Source organism: Patiria miniata, unplaced genomic scaffold, assembly GCF_015706575.1.
Source record: "Patiria miniata isolate m_02_andy unplaced genomic scaffold, ASM1570657v1 HiC_scaffold_3, whole genome shotgun sequence".
Taxonomy (NCBI): domain Eukaryota; kingdom Metazoa; phylum Echinodermata; class Asteroidea; order Valvatida; family Asterinidae; genus Patiria; species Patiria miniata.
The window spans coordinates 25158191-25173385 of record NW_024037069.1 but is presented as its reverse complement, the minus strand read 5'-3'; the positions used below and the strand labels follow the sequence as shown (position 1 = coordinate 25173385).

Here is a 15195-nt window from a genome sequence, read left to right as displayed (position 1 = left end):
ACATGCCGTTGGGGTTAAATGGTTGAGTTCTGTTCGGGTTAATACTAGTTGAGTAAGAACTGAGTTCCCTACCTGAGAGGATTCTCATGACGGCTTGCTCCTGGCCCGGCCGGAAGCTACTGTAACCCATCTGCTTCAAGGCTTTGTAGACACACGACGGGGCCTCTGTATAAATGAATTCAATAAACAGTCTCTCTTGAATACTTGTACTTTATGATACATTAGGCATCAATATTCAGGTATAAATCTAAGCAGCTGGCAATTTTTTAGAATTTTCTTAAAATTCAGTTTCATCAAAAATATCATGACTGTTAGTGTTAGAATAAAATAGTTTGTATGCCTCATTTCTTGAAGTAATCATTTGGCATGTAATTAGTTCAAATCAATGACCTCATCATCTTATAAAGCATTTGCATATTATTTTAGCATTTGTATAAAAAAACACAACTTTTTCAGTAGAATGTTTAAGTATGAAGTGAGACCCGTATTTTACTATGTGTTGTGCAAACATACCACATACGCATACGGTTCTGTGCAAAGTTGAAGTTGACAGTCTGCATGTGCAATCATTGGGACACTACACAGAAGCATGCACATTTTGAGCATGGCATCAATGAGTTAATGAACACGCTGTATACACAACAGCAAATCTTACCACCAGGTTTTCCGTCTGAGTTGAGCTGCAGGAGTGGTTCTATGGGAGGTGGCGGTGGAGGGAAGTCAAAGACTGTCTCTACATTGGCATCAGGAACGACATCAACACTGCCTGCATCTTTCTCTCCATCTGTACAAGAAAACAAGGCAGGCAGACTTCAACAGGCTACATTTTTTAGTGAACGAGTGCTGTAAGGGCAGCATTTCCTGGGTACAAACAAACCCATTCATTCAAGCAGTTTAGTACCTTTACTAAGAGAATAAATGTGTGCTTGGCCGGTTTTTAACAAGTTCGTTTCAGACCGGCTTAAATGGACACTGATAATGGCCTGAGCCGAAGGTGAGGGATATTATTAGCAACCAGGTCCCCAGCCGATCTTAAATGGACAAGTACAGGCCAAGCACATATTTATTCCCATTCATAAATACCTTTTCGGTCAGAGTGTCAAAATAAATAAAAAAATATAAATTTCCAACGATTTTGTTCAACAATTTTACTTCATGTTTTTTTGAAACACTCCTCTAACTATGTTATGGTATGTGCCTCTCGCGAGTTGTCGTGAACAACTCCTTATATGGAGGTCTGCTCTAAACAGAAATTCTGACATACATTTTTTTTAGAATATAGACCTTATGCATTGCGGTGTCTCAGAGGATGTTCTTTGTTTTTGTTTTGTTTTGAATTTAGTCACAATGAATGCACAAAGGTTTACTCATGTTTGTCCAAGCGAAACGAAACCATCGCTCTCTGACTCTGCCTTAACGCATAAGGTCTATTGTAAGACTGATCCGAGGAATAAGATGATTTGAATATTTTTCTGTAAGACAATTTTATTACTTGCTCTTACCCGGGGTACTCTTGATGCCACGGGCGGCCATCGCTGCTTCTTCTAGTGTCGGAAAATCTTCTTCCTTAATCTCTGCTTTTTTGTCATCTCCAGCACCTGGCTGGAAACCTAAAATTAAAGTGATCAACACAAAGAATTTGTTAAATTTTATCTAGGTTTAACACTTAATAAAATTGGATTCCAGACATCATGACAGCAAACATACAATCAGGCAATCTCACAATTTGTGATGGCAAAACTGGTAACATTTAACCAGGGCAAATTTCACTCAATGTGTTTCTTGACATCAAAATGCTTTCACATTTGAAAGTTTACTCCACTTACTTTAGTTTTATTGCGTAAGTTGTGCAACAGTTTACAGTGCAACGCAGTTCAAGTTGCGCATTATTTGAATTATGACACAATTCATGCAAACTTCACAGTGCATAAATCACCGACTTACGCAACAAATGATGGCGTAACTTTAATACGTTTGAGGTGACGCCAGTTATGGGGTAGCGACTGAAAATTTTACTGTACTGACTGTTATTTTTACAGGCTCTTTGTCAATTTTTGACAAGCCCAGGCACACGCAAACTCTGATTGGCAGCTAGTTTCGGGAAGCATAAACTTGATCTGCACATTTCGAAAACTTGAATATTCGATCAATTTAAGTCCAAATTAGAATAACCGAATACTAAATTATAGAAAAAATCACTGCACTACAAGTAATTCAGCGTGAAGTGACCATTGCAAGGAGTATTAAATTCAAATCTCAATCAGTCAAATGAAACTGGGAGGGGGTTTGTTATGCAACGGCCGAAATCCAAGAGAAGATAAAAGACAATCTCACCCATGCACCTGCTGGCCCAGTGGCCCGTCTGTCCGCACTTGAAGCACTTGTCTGTCGGGTTGGCCATGTTGAATCCTCCCCTGCCCCTCCCTCTACCACCACGCCCTCCTCCCCTCCACCCGCCCCGCCCTGATAAGCCCAGTCCCCCGCCTCCTGCCATCTTCTGCTTCCACACCTGACGCTTGTAGGCCTCCCCCTTCATGTGGAACAGCCCCTTGCGAGTGTACCTCTTCTTCTTCATCTCCAGTTTGACAAAGTTCTCGTTCAGGTTGGATCGTGCGGGAGCTGTAGCTGACGAAGAGGACGTTCTGTGAAAATGAAAAATTATGGACCCCATTGGCAAACATTCAAAACCAAACTGCCATAACATTATGAAACAGCCTACATGATTGTAAGTAAATAATAGCACACAATAAGTAATCTGTGAAATCATAGTGCCTGCTACATGTATGCTGTCATTCTCAAGAAAAGAAGAGTTTCGTATCAGTACCTACGATGATTTGGACCCAACTATCGCTGAGAACAAACAGTTTTTCAAATAAAACTTGGACTTTCACATTTGTATTTCACAGCAATTGCGGCAAAAAGGCTCCTTAAAAAAACCTGAAAATTGAAAAATATTTATCTGTCCTGTATTTCATATTACCTGGACGTAGAAGAAGCAATTTTCTTGGATCGCACGCTCTTCTTTTCTAAGGTTGCACCATCCACGCCTGTGTATTCCCCTTGCTCTTTCTTCATTGTGTCCTCTTCGTTTCTCAAGGCATCTAGCTCGCTCACTTCTTGTAAATTTCCAATAATACCTGGTTTAGGTTTCCGACACAAATTGGAGTCGTCATCATCCTCCCTGAATGAAGATTCTTTGTGATGACTGTCTTCATGTTGTGCCTTGGTGACAATATCTCTTCCATGTGTCATGAGTTTGGTTGCAGGGTTGTCAGAAATTTGTCTGGGTGTTCTGACCGATGGACTTTCGGATCTTTTCATATTTGGTACATTTGAAAGTGGAGAAATTGACGTTTTTGGTGAACCGGTCGCTTTGATACTTCCATTGGAAACCGTACGTTCTCTGATTTCCATGGCAACCTCTCCAGGTGAAGCTTTGCATTCTCTCATGACTGAATTGTCCGGATCGCTTCTTTCAGGAATCTCACAGTCAGCTCTGGAACGAAACGATTGTTTCGTACCTAGATCATCATTAACATCCATCTTCACACCAGCCACTGACGCAGTTTTTGACCTACTGCCCGAGTTCTTAGGTGTATGAAGTTTTTCAGACTCAGAAGAGCTTTTAATACTAAAGCTGTTACCTCTGTTAGCTCCATGTGCAACCGAGTAGTCCGATGTCAATAGGGATGAACTTGGTGTGGGTTTTGATGCATCATCAAGTTTATGCCCCGGTTTTTTGGACGACTCGCCATCCCAAATATTCTCTTGGTTTTCTTGATTAGTTTTGGCATGATTACCCACAGTTCCTCGATGCGGCGTGCTTTCAGAGTCCTGCGCAGGTAGACCCTTAACTCCTACCAGGAGATCCTGTTCACAGTTGTCCAACCATTCTGTTTTCAAAGACTGCTTCTTGGGAGGTTTCGCACGGAGCATGCCGACCGCGACATCGTCTCTCCGGAGCTTGGCCTTCTTACAGGAGCTGGTGACAGCGATCTTGGTGTCGCGCAGACAACTGAAGATACTCCCTGTAGACTTTTGGGTGATGACATCCTCCTTAGAGCTCGGGTCATCGTCAGGGATGCTAGCCTGGAAAGCATCCTTGGGAGACGTCTTGGACGCATCTGACCCAGAGCCTGCTCGTCTGTAGGATGGCGTTTTTGGGAGCTGCAGAGGTAGCAGGAATTTTGATAAACTAAGCATATTCAAATATCGACTACTCAGCTCCCTTGAAAAAAATATTGATGCATACATGATGTTAAAGCACATTGTCAATTTTCGTCTGGCGCACACTAAGTCTAATTGGCGAAAATTTACTTCTTGGTCACGCAAATGTCCACCGGTTCCTGACTTGCTAATGCAATTGCAACCGGCACAAGCAACTTAGGTTGGCACATAAAAAACATAATCAACGGCATTTCGAATTGATTCCAAGTTTGCCTGATTGAATCCGGTTTGTTAGTGTGACGTCAGTTCAGTTTAAACCACGCCCACTGCCCATTAAGTAGCATTGGAACCATTGGAACTGGCAGCAACGTACGTGTCTATCCAATGGGCGCTGGTAATCAGTGGTGCGCGCATGTATGATATTTTTACTAACGAACCGGATATTAAATTATTCAAAAATGTAGAATCACCTTAGATGCACTCGTCGAGTGTTGCAGTTTCCTACTGTACTGGCGCAGTATGTTGCCTTGTTCATGCTTGCTTCCTGCCTCGGATTGCTTGTCTGCAGTACTCTTGTTAGACTGATTGAGATGAGCACCCCAGGTGCCGCTGGATATCTTCTCTGTTTTGTCCTCTGTGACTGTGGGCACTGACGATCCATCACCCGTTTTCTTGAGATCATTGTATTCTCTGTAAGCATCTGATCAGAAACGTAAAGACTTTTGTATATACTGACAATATTTATTAGAGTAAAAGGGGATAACGTTGGGATAGCAGTACTTTCCTTGCCTTCCATCGCTGTGACCCAGGTTGGAATCCAGCCCTGCGCCAACATGTGGAGTGGGCTTCGATCTTTTTCAATATTAAGCGACTTTCTGGACACAATTTGGCCACAATCCATTTTTACTAGTCCAAGATAGTTGTGGGCATTTACAGGTAATACTGGAATCGGGTACGCTGTTGAAGTAAAACACAGGTGGACGGGTACCCGTAAGACTGTCTTATCAATACTGAAGATGAAAAAAAAACGCAACCTGCTAAATTCACTCTATTGTCAGGAAATTAGTCCCTAACAATCCCTTATTTGTTTGTGGAATTGTATTACCTTGTACTCGCTGTGGTGCCTCTTTAATATCTAATCTGCTTGCTTTTCTATCGTGGGTGTCGTGAAACGCTTTCTCCCACTTTTTCAGCGTCTTCTTTAATTCCACTGCTCTGCTAGACACGTCCATGCTATGGAGCAAAACAACCAAACAAAATTCATATCTCTCAGAAATGTTGGCAAGTTGGAAGCCAAAAGATGATCACAAAAATCAATATGTGGCATTGAAATAAACTGTGATAAAATTCCAAGGCAATTTGGCCCCTTAAATTTCCTTTTTAAAGAAAATAACATGAGATCAAGCCTGAATGTGATCAAGTTGGGGAGTCTAAGTTATTTGTGCAAAAATGTCAGAGATTTGTCAGAAAAACAATTAGGCCGAATAAAAAAAAAACATGTTTCTCGTCCGGGTTTTTGAAAAAAAGGAGGAAGCGGGGCTTTTTATTTTTTATTTTTTATTTGTTTCAAGATGGCCACCATTTAAAAATTTCCTGCAACCGTTGGTGTTTCCACTGTTCAAAGACACTTTTAAAATGAAAGACAAGTTGGACAAGAGAACTGAACATATTTACAGTGTCATTTAGACTTGTTTTGATCTACAATTTATTTTCCGATGAATTTGTGGACTTTTTCGGTGTTTTTTTACTGCATTTTTCAAAAATAAAAAATAATAAAAAAATCCAGGCGGCCTCCAAAAAGGAAGTGGGCGGGGACGAGAAACATGGGTTTTTTTTTACTTCGCCTTACAGTAACTCAACCAAAAACTGATCAGAACAGAAAACTAGAATCTCTTTGACAGCTGTAGACCCCTACACTTTTCTACCATAACTTAACGTTACACAAATAAAACAGTTCTTGACATCTATGAAAGCAGGTTGTGCCATGTGTTTACAGAAATCTGAGCAATATTGCTGTATATTTTGGTCATATTTTGGTTCCTGGTCTTTTTCGCTGTGGGGTAAACTCTCAGGTTAACGATAGTGATTTTAATCTTTATCCATGTAATGTGATCTCAGAATAAATTCTGGTCTTGTTGTGAGTGGAAAATACTGACTACTCACTTGCTTTCTCCTGTAACTTTAGCAGCATGTAGAGGTCTCAAGCTGGCATCTAAATGGTAAATATAACAGGAAAATTAATTTGGTGATTGTGTAGTAACTGGCAAGTGCTGTTCCTAAGAGAACAAAAATCCACTGTTAGTTTATTGGACTTACCAAACCAGTAGCTAGCAACATTTAAAACCAACACTATTGTGGAGAAAGGGTAGCTGGAGTTACCCAGCCCTGAGTTTTATCATTGGGTTGTCATCTAGGGCTGGAGCGAGTTTTTCTCGTAACTTGTAGTATAGGCAAAAAATTTTGGAAAATGTTCAATTTTGTCCCCGTTACACACTAATTGCAACTGCAACTCACCCCAAACTTGCCTGGAATAACCATTACACAGGTCCTTGAAGTAAAAAACGATCCACGATGAAGATTCAGCCTACAATTGCAGTGAAAACAGGAGGAATAACCGCTAACCTGACAACCTTGCTGGCATGGCCAGGACCGCAATTGGTTTGTGCACAAAAAAAATTGTGTACAATGAATGGCGGTCGATTAACAGGCACAGAGAGCGATTGCTGTCAACTACTCGGTTTTGCCCGCTGCGCTGGCTGTTGGGGCATGACGTCACGCGGAAGCGTAACACCCGATGACTGTTTCATGCACTAATATGAGGTTTACCCCTCGCATCACAGCTTTGGTACTGGAACCGCAACCAATAGTGCATGAAACAGTCATCGGGTGTTACGCTTCCGCGTGACGTCATGCGCCAACAGCCAGCGCAGCCGGCTAAAACGAGTAGTTGACAGCGATCGCTCTCTGTGCCTGTTATTCGACCGCCATTCATTGTACACAATTTTTTTTGTGCACAAACCAATTGCAGTCCTGGCCATGCCTGAAAGGTTGTCAGGTTAGCGGTTATTCCTCCCGTTTTCACTGCAATTGTAGGCTGAATCTTCATCGTGGATCGTTTTTTACTTCAAGAACCTGTGTAATGGTTATTCCAGGCAAGTTTGGGGTGAGTTGCAGTTGCAATTAGTGTGTAACGGGGACAAAATTGAACATTTTCCAAAATTTTTGCTTATACTACAAGTTACAAGAAAAACTCGCTCCAGCCCTAGATGACAACCCAATGATAAAACTCAGGGCTGGGTAACTCCAGCTAGAGAAAGGGCAATGTTTTGATTTTTTTAGGCAAATTTATCGGTAAAACGGCGATGACAATGGCAAAATGCAACACAAAAATGGCAAGACACAAGATGGCGATCACCACGTCGCACCGTGAATGCACAAAACCCCATTGATTCACATGGCATCAGCTGTAAACTTCCTCAGAAAAACATATTTTCTACCAAAAAAAATAGGGTCTGAATTCAGCTGAAAAGTAGCAGAACTTGATCTGGAATAACATTAACAACACTTTAATTACTAAAACAAAAGTGGGGCCCGTAACTATACAATGGCCATTCATTTGGCATGTTTGGCCATTTGATTTGTATTTAGGATTGACTAGCTTGTGTTTAAAAGTTTCTGTGACCATTGTGATTGTCCCATCGAAATATTGAATAGGCCTTTTTAACTCTATAATTTTTCACATTCTTTTTCCGGATGATTACCGTTTTTCCGTCCCAATTCTTGTTTTTCAACCATTTGAAATGGAAACAAATTATTGTGGTTATTAATGGTACCCTGGGAGAAAGAGCAAACAAACAAATGACATAAAAATACCACAATTTCAAAGCCCAAGTCGAACCTTACCTTAGTTTTTTTGCACAACTAGGCGGCGATCAATTTTCCCGGCAGATTTTTTTAAGAACAGCGCCCTCTGGCGCGGGGCAGGTTTTTTTAAACGTGGGCTTCATTTCATACATGGTTTCAACTATGCGTTCCCTTCCCGTACACTAGTGCTAGTATTGAAGCCAAAGCCACAACACAACCGAGGTTAAGTAAACCTCTCGAGCACATCTTTTTTATAGCATGACTATAGAGGGCGCTATACAAATTCTACTTTCCATGCATGGACATGTGTGTACAAATGGATCTGGTAAGTTCCCTAATATTGGTTGTGTTTCATGTAAATGTCCTCGATTTTTGGAAATTTGGTTGACAATACAATTGACAATACTTGAGCTTGGTTTTTATATTTTTAAGTCCAGTTTGACCATTTTCAGACATGTCAGACTCATTTCAAATTTTAGGCCTAGTGTAGTGTCAACTGAGTGTGAAATGTTTTTATTTGGGGGAGGGGGGCGGGAGGGGGGGGGGGGCAGTGTTATAACACATGCCAAGACAAGTCAGTTGCTGTATTGAAATATGTTGGAAATTAAGTTTCTATGAGTACCGGTAACACTTGCTTTTAGTTTTAGTTATGCACAGTTATTTTTGCCAACTCCTTTTTCATTGGCACGAATAGTGTAATCGTGTAGTTTAGACTTTAGGACCCATTCCATCAAAGAGAACGAAAAGACACTTTATGTTTTGGGGGTAAAAATGTCCATACTGGGTCACCACTTTACCTGCTGCCAAACACATCAATTTACACCTCACCTTGTGATTTCAACCAAGAGGAATCCAGGAAGCTCTGTAAATGCGGAAAAAAAATTAGGCAAAATGTGTTTTTAGAGAACATTTTGGATGCACACGTCGCGCAGAACTGAGTTGAAGCAGCCGGTCAAAACTGACTGAAGTGTCTGGAAGACAGCGGTACCGGCCAATGATAGTGCAATACGTCATTATGAATATTTATTTTCTCATGAATATTTAGTTTATTTCAATGGATACTTCAAATACGTCCAAAGATTATTGCAACAGCGATCGTGCGCTGCCTAGCGGTTAAAAGTCTCGTGTATCAAGCAAGAGTCCGGGGTTCGAATCTCGATGAAGTAAGTGACTGATTAAATAAAGGAAAGGAGAGGGTGAGAGTAGAGGAGGGAAAGTGGAGGGAATAACCATAAAGGATGCAACTTTTGGCGTTTGAAAATTAATTGGAAACAAGTGGTGATCCAGTACGGAAATTTTTCCGTTTTGGGACTTAATACCTAAACATTTGGCAATGATACAAGCAGGAAAAGTCACTTTGTGTTTGAAATCATCTAAATAGTTCGCTAAGATACCTTAATTTTGTGGAAAGAAAAAGGGCCAGGTTTTGATTTATGGACGGAACTTGTAAAACATAGAGGTGTCGTAAACTACATGATTACCCAGAATAGGTTTATGGTTTAACATTAGTAACATGATTAATGTTTATTATGATATGAGCGTAATTTTTTCAGTTATGCATTTTCTTACTGAGACTGTCTAAAAGATGAATGTTAAATCTTGACAAGCATTTGTGGCTGTGCACAAAATTGAATGGGAGTTGTGGAATTCATGTATTTTCTAACAAAGTTGAAAGTTTTTCTCAGCACAAAATTCATTATTTTTCAACATTTGTATGATGTATTTGCCATAATAATAGAAAGAATGTTGCATCATGATGCCACTTTCTTCACTATGTATTATCCCAGTGAAGATCAGTTATTGCAAAAATGTGGAAAAGACATGAATCTGGGACTGAGAAACATTTCCAATTTTGTTAGAAAATATACTAGGCATCCATAGACTTTGTACACAACCAAAGAAGTGGCGTCTGGATACTAGAAGTATAACTAACTTTATATATCTAAAACAAAAATATTTTAAAAATAGTAGACGTCAGTTTACAGCATTCTACCAAGATGAACCATTTCTCAGACAAGTCATAGCTGTACAATAACCTAGACGTGTGGGTTTTTTGGTGACATTTTTTAATTGTTTTTTCTTTTTTTAGCTTTGACATCTGTCGTTATCATAGTATAGAACTCAGCATGACTTCATGTGCATCTGTGTTGGCGAGTAAGTATTGTTCTTCTGTATTACATTTTCCGCAGATGTGCCATTTACACATTTAAATGCTTAACAGCAAAAAAAATCAATCAAAATCCATTAATGCTAATTTTTCCAAACATTCAAATGAAAACCCCAATTACTTTGTGTATGTTTTGTGTAAGAAACCAAATTAGCCTTTATTAGGCCAAAAAAAAAAATATTTGGTCTCTGGTCAGACCAAAGTTCCGGAAATGACGCGGCCACGCGGCTTTTTTTTTTTTATTGCTTTTTTTTTTTTTTTCTTCAAGCTTGGATTTTTTGTACAGACAAGGTGGGGTACTATTTTGTTTTTTTCGTGTCCTCATATACATTGGTGTCCTCCATAATTTGCCTTGGTGCTTTCAATCATTTGCCTTGGTGCAATTTCCCATTCCTTGGTGCTCTTTGGTAAAAAAAATTGAGGAGGTGCAGAAATAGAGGGCGCTGTTGGAGCTACCGCGGAACATTTTGGGAAAAAAAAGATCGACGCGCATGATTAAAATCGAGGCGCGCGCTGACCAGAGACCGACTTATTTTTTTTTTGGCCTTAAGTTGAATAAATACGAAAGCCCATTAGCGCCACTGCAAGTATATATGTTACAGATTGTGTAATTCGTTATTACGGATTATTAATTCGTTATTACGGATTACTAATTCGTTATAACGGATTATTTAATTCGTTATTACGGATTATTAATTCGTTATTACGGATTATTAATTCGTTATTACGGATTATTAATTCGTTATTACGGATTATTAATTCGTTATAACGGATTATTAATTCGTTATTACGGATTATTTAATTCGTTATTACGGATTACTAATTCGTTATAACGGATTATTTAATTCGTTATTACGGATTAGTAATTCGTTATTACGGATTATTAATTCGTTATTACGGATTATTAATTCGTTATTACGGATTATTTAATTCGTTATTACGGATTATTTAATTCGTTATTACGGATTATTAATTCGTTATTACGAATTAGGTCTGATGTTCTCACACGTGGAGAGCACGTGACCAGGGGCCTGTGTATATAGGGCCGCTAGGCGGCGCTATCTTTGCATACAATGTTTGCACTCCTGTGCCATACTTGCCGAGTATGACTCAGAACGTATGAGTAATTCGTAATAACGAATTAATAATCCGTAATAACGAATTAAATAATCCGTAATAACGAATTAGTAATCCGTTATTACGAATTAGTAATCCGTAATAACGAATTAATAATCCGTAATAACGAATTAAATAATCCGTTATAACGAATTAGTAATCCGTAATAACGAATTAAATAATCCGTAATAACGAATTAATAATCCGTTATAACGAATTAGTAATCCGTAATAACGAATTAAATAATCCGTAATAACGAATTAATAATCCGTTATAAAGAATTAGTAATCCGTAATAACGAATTAAATAATCCGTAATAACGAATTAATAATCCGTAGTAACGAATTAATAATCCGTAATAACGAATTAATAATCCGTTATAACGAATTAGTAATCCGTAATAACGAATTAAATAATCCGTAATAACGAATTAATAATCCGTTATAACGAATTAGTAATCCGTAATAACGAATTAATAATCCGTAATAACGAATTAAATAATCCGCAACATATATACTTGCAGTGGCGCTAATGGGCTTTCGTAAATAAACAACGTTTGCAAACCTAAAGTTACAAATATGTTACATACTTTTTGTACAGGATACATTTGCACGTTGCACAGTTTTTACATTTTACTGTGAATTTGCATCATTTTTTTAGGAGCGACCTGCAAGTATTGTACACAAACAGCAGTGAGCGTATCCAGAATTCCCTGGATGGTAACCAGGTATCTGAGTACCAGTCATTGTGTACAAGCTGGCAGGACCTGGAGAGACAGGTTAGTGATTCTTGAACGGAAGAACGCTGGTATTACAAAAACTCTGTACCAATAAGCCTCTGTACTGATGACGTCACACTTTGTGCACATGTGCACTTTCCTATGAAGCCAGTGGGGGCCCACGGTCCACTGAGCACCATAGGAAAGCACACACGTAAACAAAGTGTGACGTCATCAGTGCAAAGGCTTATTATTATACAAATAATGAATGTTTATGAGTGCAATGAAAGGAGTATTTTCATGAGGTGAAAGATTGACTGTTCCATTCAATTTTTCACTGAGTGAAAACATTCCTTGCATTGCACAAATTAAAATATGTTCGTTATTTGTTTTACATAACACCTAATAGATCCTCGTCATTTGATATTTTATGGGGAAAAAAATTCTTAACTTAGGCTTACCTTCAATTTTACCCCATTTCCATGGACGCCCACAGCATATAAATCAAACAGGTAGTAAAAGTTCCAATCCAAACAGTTGTAAAAACAACAAATTCAAAGTTCAAGTCCAAAATTGTTCAAAATAATCTTTAACTGGTCGAACAGTTTAACTGTCCAAACACTACTTTCCCTCGGCTTCGCAGCCCGGGAAAATAGAATGCTTCATGGATCACCTCGTGAGGCTAGTTTTACTTCACCAACCGAAGCAGTCAGTATTTGTATACTATACAGACTTAATGGCAAACGTTACAATTTTTTGTGCTCTATTTACAGCCAGGGGCAATCTCGATCAGGACGGGACTATGGTCCACTTATCGATCTACCAGATTGGGCATACGCAGGTCAGTATACATCTTGTGGCTTTTTTAATCCAGTCTTTCAAAAGATTGATGATCATAGACTTCGTGTATGGAAAAGGCAGCCTCACAAGGAGGGCAAATTAACATTCAAAACACTCAGTATTGCTACATGTATTATCATATGTCGAGCCCCCCCCCCCTTGACCTGCTCAGAATGTGGAAACAAATTGAGCATGTCGTGTTATACTCCACACATATGGAGGAACCACTAGCACACATCTAGATGTTATGGCCTGTAAATCTACCACCCTTATCCACTTGCATTGCTTTCGCACCAAGATTGATCATATACATGTACCAGGGAAGTTTCCAGCATGGACAGTTATACTTTGCATTTTCACAACAGAGGTTGTACATCTTAAAACCTAACCCTGCTGAATCCAACAGGATCCAACAATGTCACATACCCAATGGAGCCTGTTGGATTGAGCAGTAAACTCCTTGTGTACATTCCTGGTGCAAAATGTTGGATTTAGCAGGGTAGTCCTGAGGAAGTACTAGGGAGTTGGTGTTAATGGGATTAATTTGCATTTATTGTAAATTTGCATTGGTTATTTACAGATGGTCGTCCAGCCCCAACAGGATCCGGACAGTACAGGCGACAACAGGAACAACGCCAGATTGCTGTAAGTTAAAAGGCCAGTCACACAGTCAGCGATAACTTTCTGTAGGCTTAGGAATCCAAGAGTATGGACCTCATCCAGGAACAGCAGATAACACCTTGTGACCTAGAGACCTTATTCACAAGGAAGCCATTTTGGGTCTTGTTCCCTGAATCTATTGTATTAATTGTAAACTGTTGAATGGGATGGTGTCAGACTATTTTATGATTGGTGTGCATTCCAAGCCTCGCTTTAAATTTTCTTCTTTTCTTCTTTTAACATTAACTCCCCAGGCCTTTTTGCAAAATCCTCCAATTGGCCTCATGAAAACATAGCATATAGCCTCAATCCTGCAAATTCCTCCATAATTTCTTGAATATGGTCCGTGGAGGGGTGACCACTGCCTGAATCCTGCAAAATCCTGCGGCAGTGACTGTCAATATGTTGAGGCTTGGGCCAGTGACATCCTGGAGCAGTACGGAGGATTTCAAGCAAAATCCAGGCCTAGATTTATGCATGGCTCTGCAAAAACAACACAAGGCCCATCCCAAGACCTTGACAAAGTGCATTCTATGAAATCAGTAATGCACTTTTGCCATGTAACCTCAATCCTCCAAATTCCTCCACTTTGGCAAAGAGGATTTTGAAGGATTCAGGGCGGTTAGGGTTTTAAAGTATTCATCGGAGCAGACTGGTATTAATTTGTAATGAACTTTTATTTCATTGCTTTCATTTCTACTCACAAGTTCCAAAAAATGAAGAGTTTACCTCGCTTTCAATTTAATACGGCCGACTCATGAATAAAGTCTATTCACAATGGACTCTGATAATGAGACTCTGAGCTTTGAAGAGCTCCATTGTTAGGGACACACCACTTGTGCATACTGGTTCTTGTACGACTAATTTTATCTGAATGTGCCCACACCTCTAGCGTCTTTATTATGAGCCTCGGGCGTTGTCGGCAATGCGTTGGATTGTCCCTCCCAGTGGTCTCCCCAACTCTCCATTTGTAACCGTTGAGGGGGTACTTGTGCCTGTAGTGTAGTCAAGAGATTTGTTTTACTACGTGTGAAGTTAAGCCATTTTTGTTTTTGATTCAGGGGTGAGATTAGTGTTACTAAAAAATACAGAGACCTTTATAAAATCTCAAAAATTCCAGATCTCAGTGGGATTTGTTATTAGATCTTGAAATATCTTCCCTGTAAATGTTTTTTTCCCATTGCAGGAACGCATCGACAGACTTGCCTCAGAGATGATGGCTGCAGTCCAGAAGGAGAAAGACGCGTTGTTAGCAGAGCAGAGGAAGCAACACCAAATAGATCAACACAAGCTGAAGCCGAAGGGTCATGCACTCAAGAAGAAGAAATTACGTGCCAAAGATCCCATTTAGTTTCTGTCATGAAGTCAGTTGTACATGCCCATTAGTCCACACACTGCCTCAATCAGTGGCGCAAATTTTTTAGAAAAATGTTGGCCCCATATTTTGGGATTGATGGCGCCACTTACACCCCTATTATACTACTATAAAAATGGGCTGCATACGTATCACCAAGGGCAAATCGTGGAAATTAAAAAAAAGTAATAATAATTGACAGCCTCTTGGGGGGGGGGGGGGGGGCTCAAGCCCCCCGAGGCCCCCCCCCCCCCCCCCGTGACCCTTGCGTGCGCCACTGGCTTCAATACCTTACTCAGATATAGAGTC

The 15195-nt window shown here is 39.7% G+C and overlaps 2 protein-coding genes across 2 annotated transcripts; one reads left to right on the top strand and one right to left on the bottom strand.

Moving 5' to 3' along the window:
* Positions 1–72: 72 nt before the first annotated feature.
* LOC119738209 (ATP-dependent DNA helicase Q4-like) lies at positions 73–8135 on the bottom strand (the record flags this gene model as incomplete). The annotated part of the gene is given in 9 exon segments (XM_038212975.1): positions 73–165; positions 656–784; positions 1503–1610; positions 2335–2642; positions 2981–4167; positions 4638–4867; positions 5273–5400; positions 6331–6379; positions 8071–8135. Coding segments are annotated over 7 exon segments (2182 nt in total), but the record flags the coding sequence as incomplete, so codon positions are not given.
* Positions 8136–8212: 77 nt separating this feature from the next.
* LOC119738208 (39S ribosomal protein L52, mitochondrial-like) lies at positions 8213–15070 on the top strand. Its single transcript, XM_038212974.1, has 6 exons — positions 8213–8356; positions 10121–10185; positions 11975–12092; positions 12806–12873; positions 13453–13517; positions 14719–15070. Exons 2-6 carry the CDS (start codon positions 10158–10160, stop codon positions 14881–14883), a joined length of 444 nt encoding a protein of 147 aa, XP_038068902.1. The 5' UTR covers positions 8213–8356; positions 10121–10157; the 3' UTR covers positions 14884–15070.
* The last annotated feature ends 125 nt before the right edge of the window (positions 15071–15195 follow it).

Bases quoted from the DNA above. Each gene is read 5' to 3' on its own strand.
- LOC119738208 (XM_038212974.1), top strand. From the start codon at position 10,158: ATGACTTCATGTGCATCTGTGTTGGCGA. The intron at 12,874-13,452 runs GTCAGTATACAT...GGTTATTTACAG, and splicing joins ACCAGATTGGGCATACGCAG to ATGGTCGTCCAGCCCCAACA. The intron at 13,518-14,718 runs GTAAGTTAAAAG...TTCCCATTGCAG, and splicing joins AGGAACAACGCCAGATTGCT to GAACGCATCGACAGACTTGC.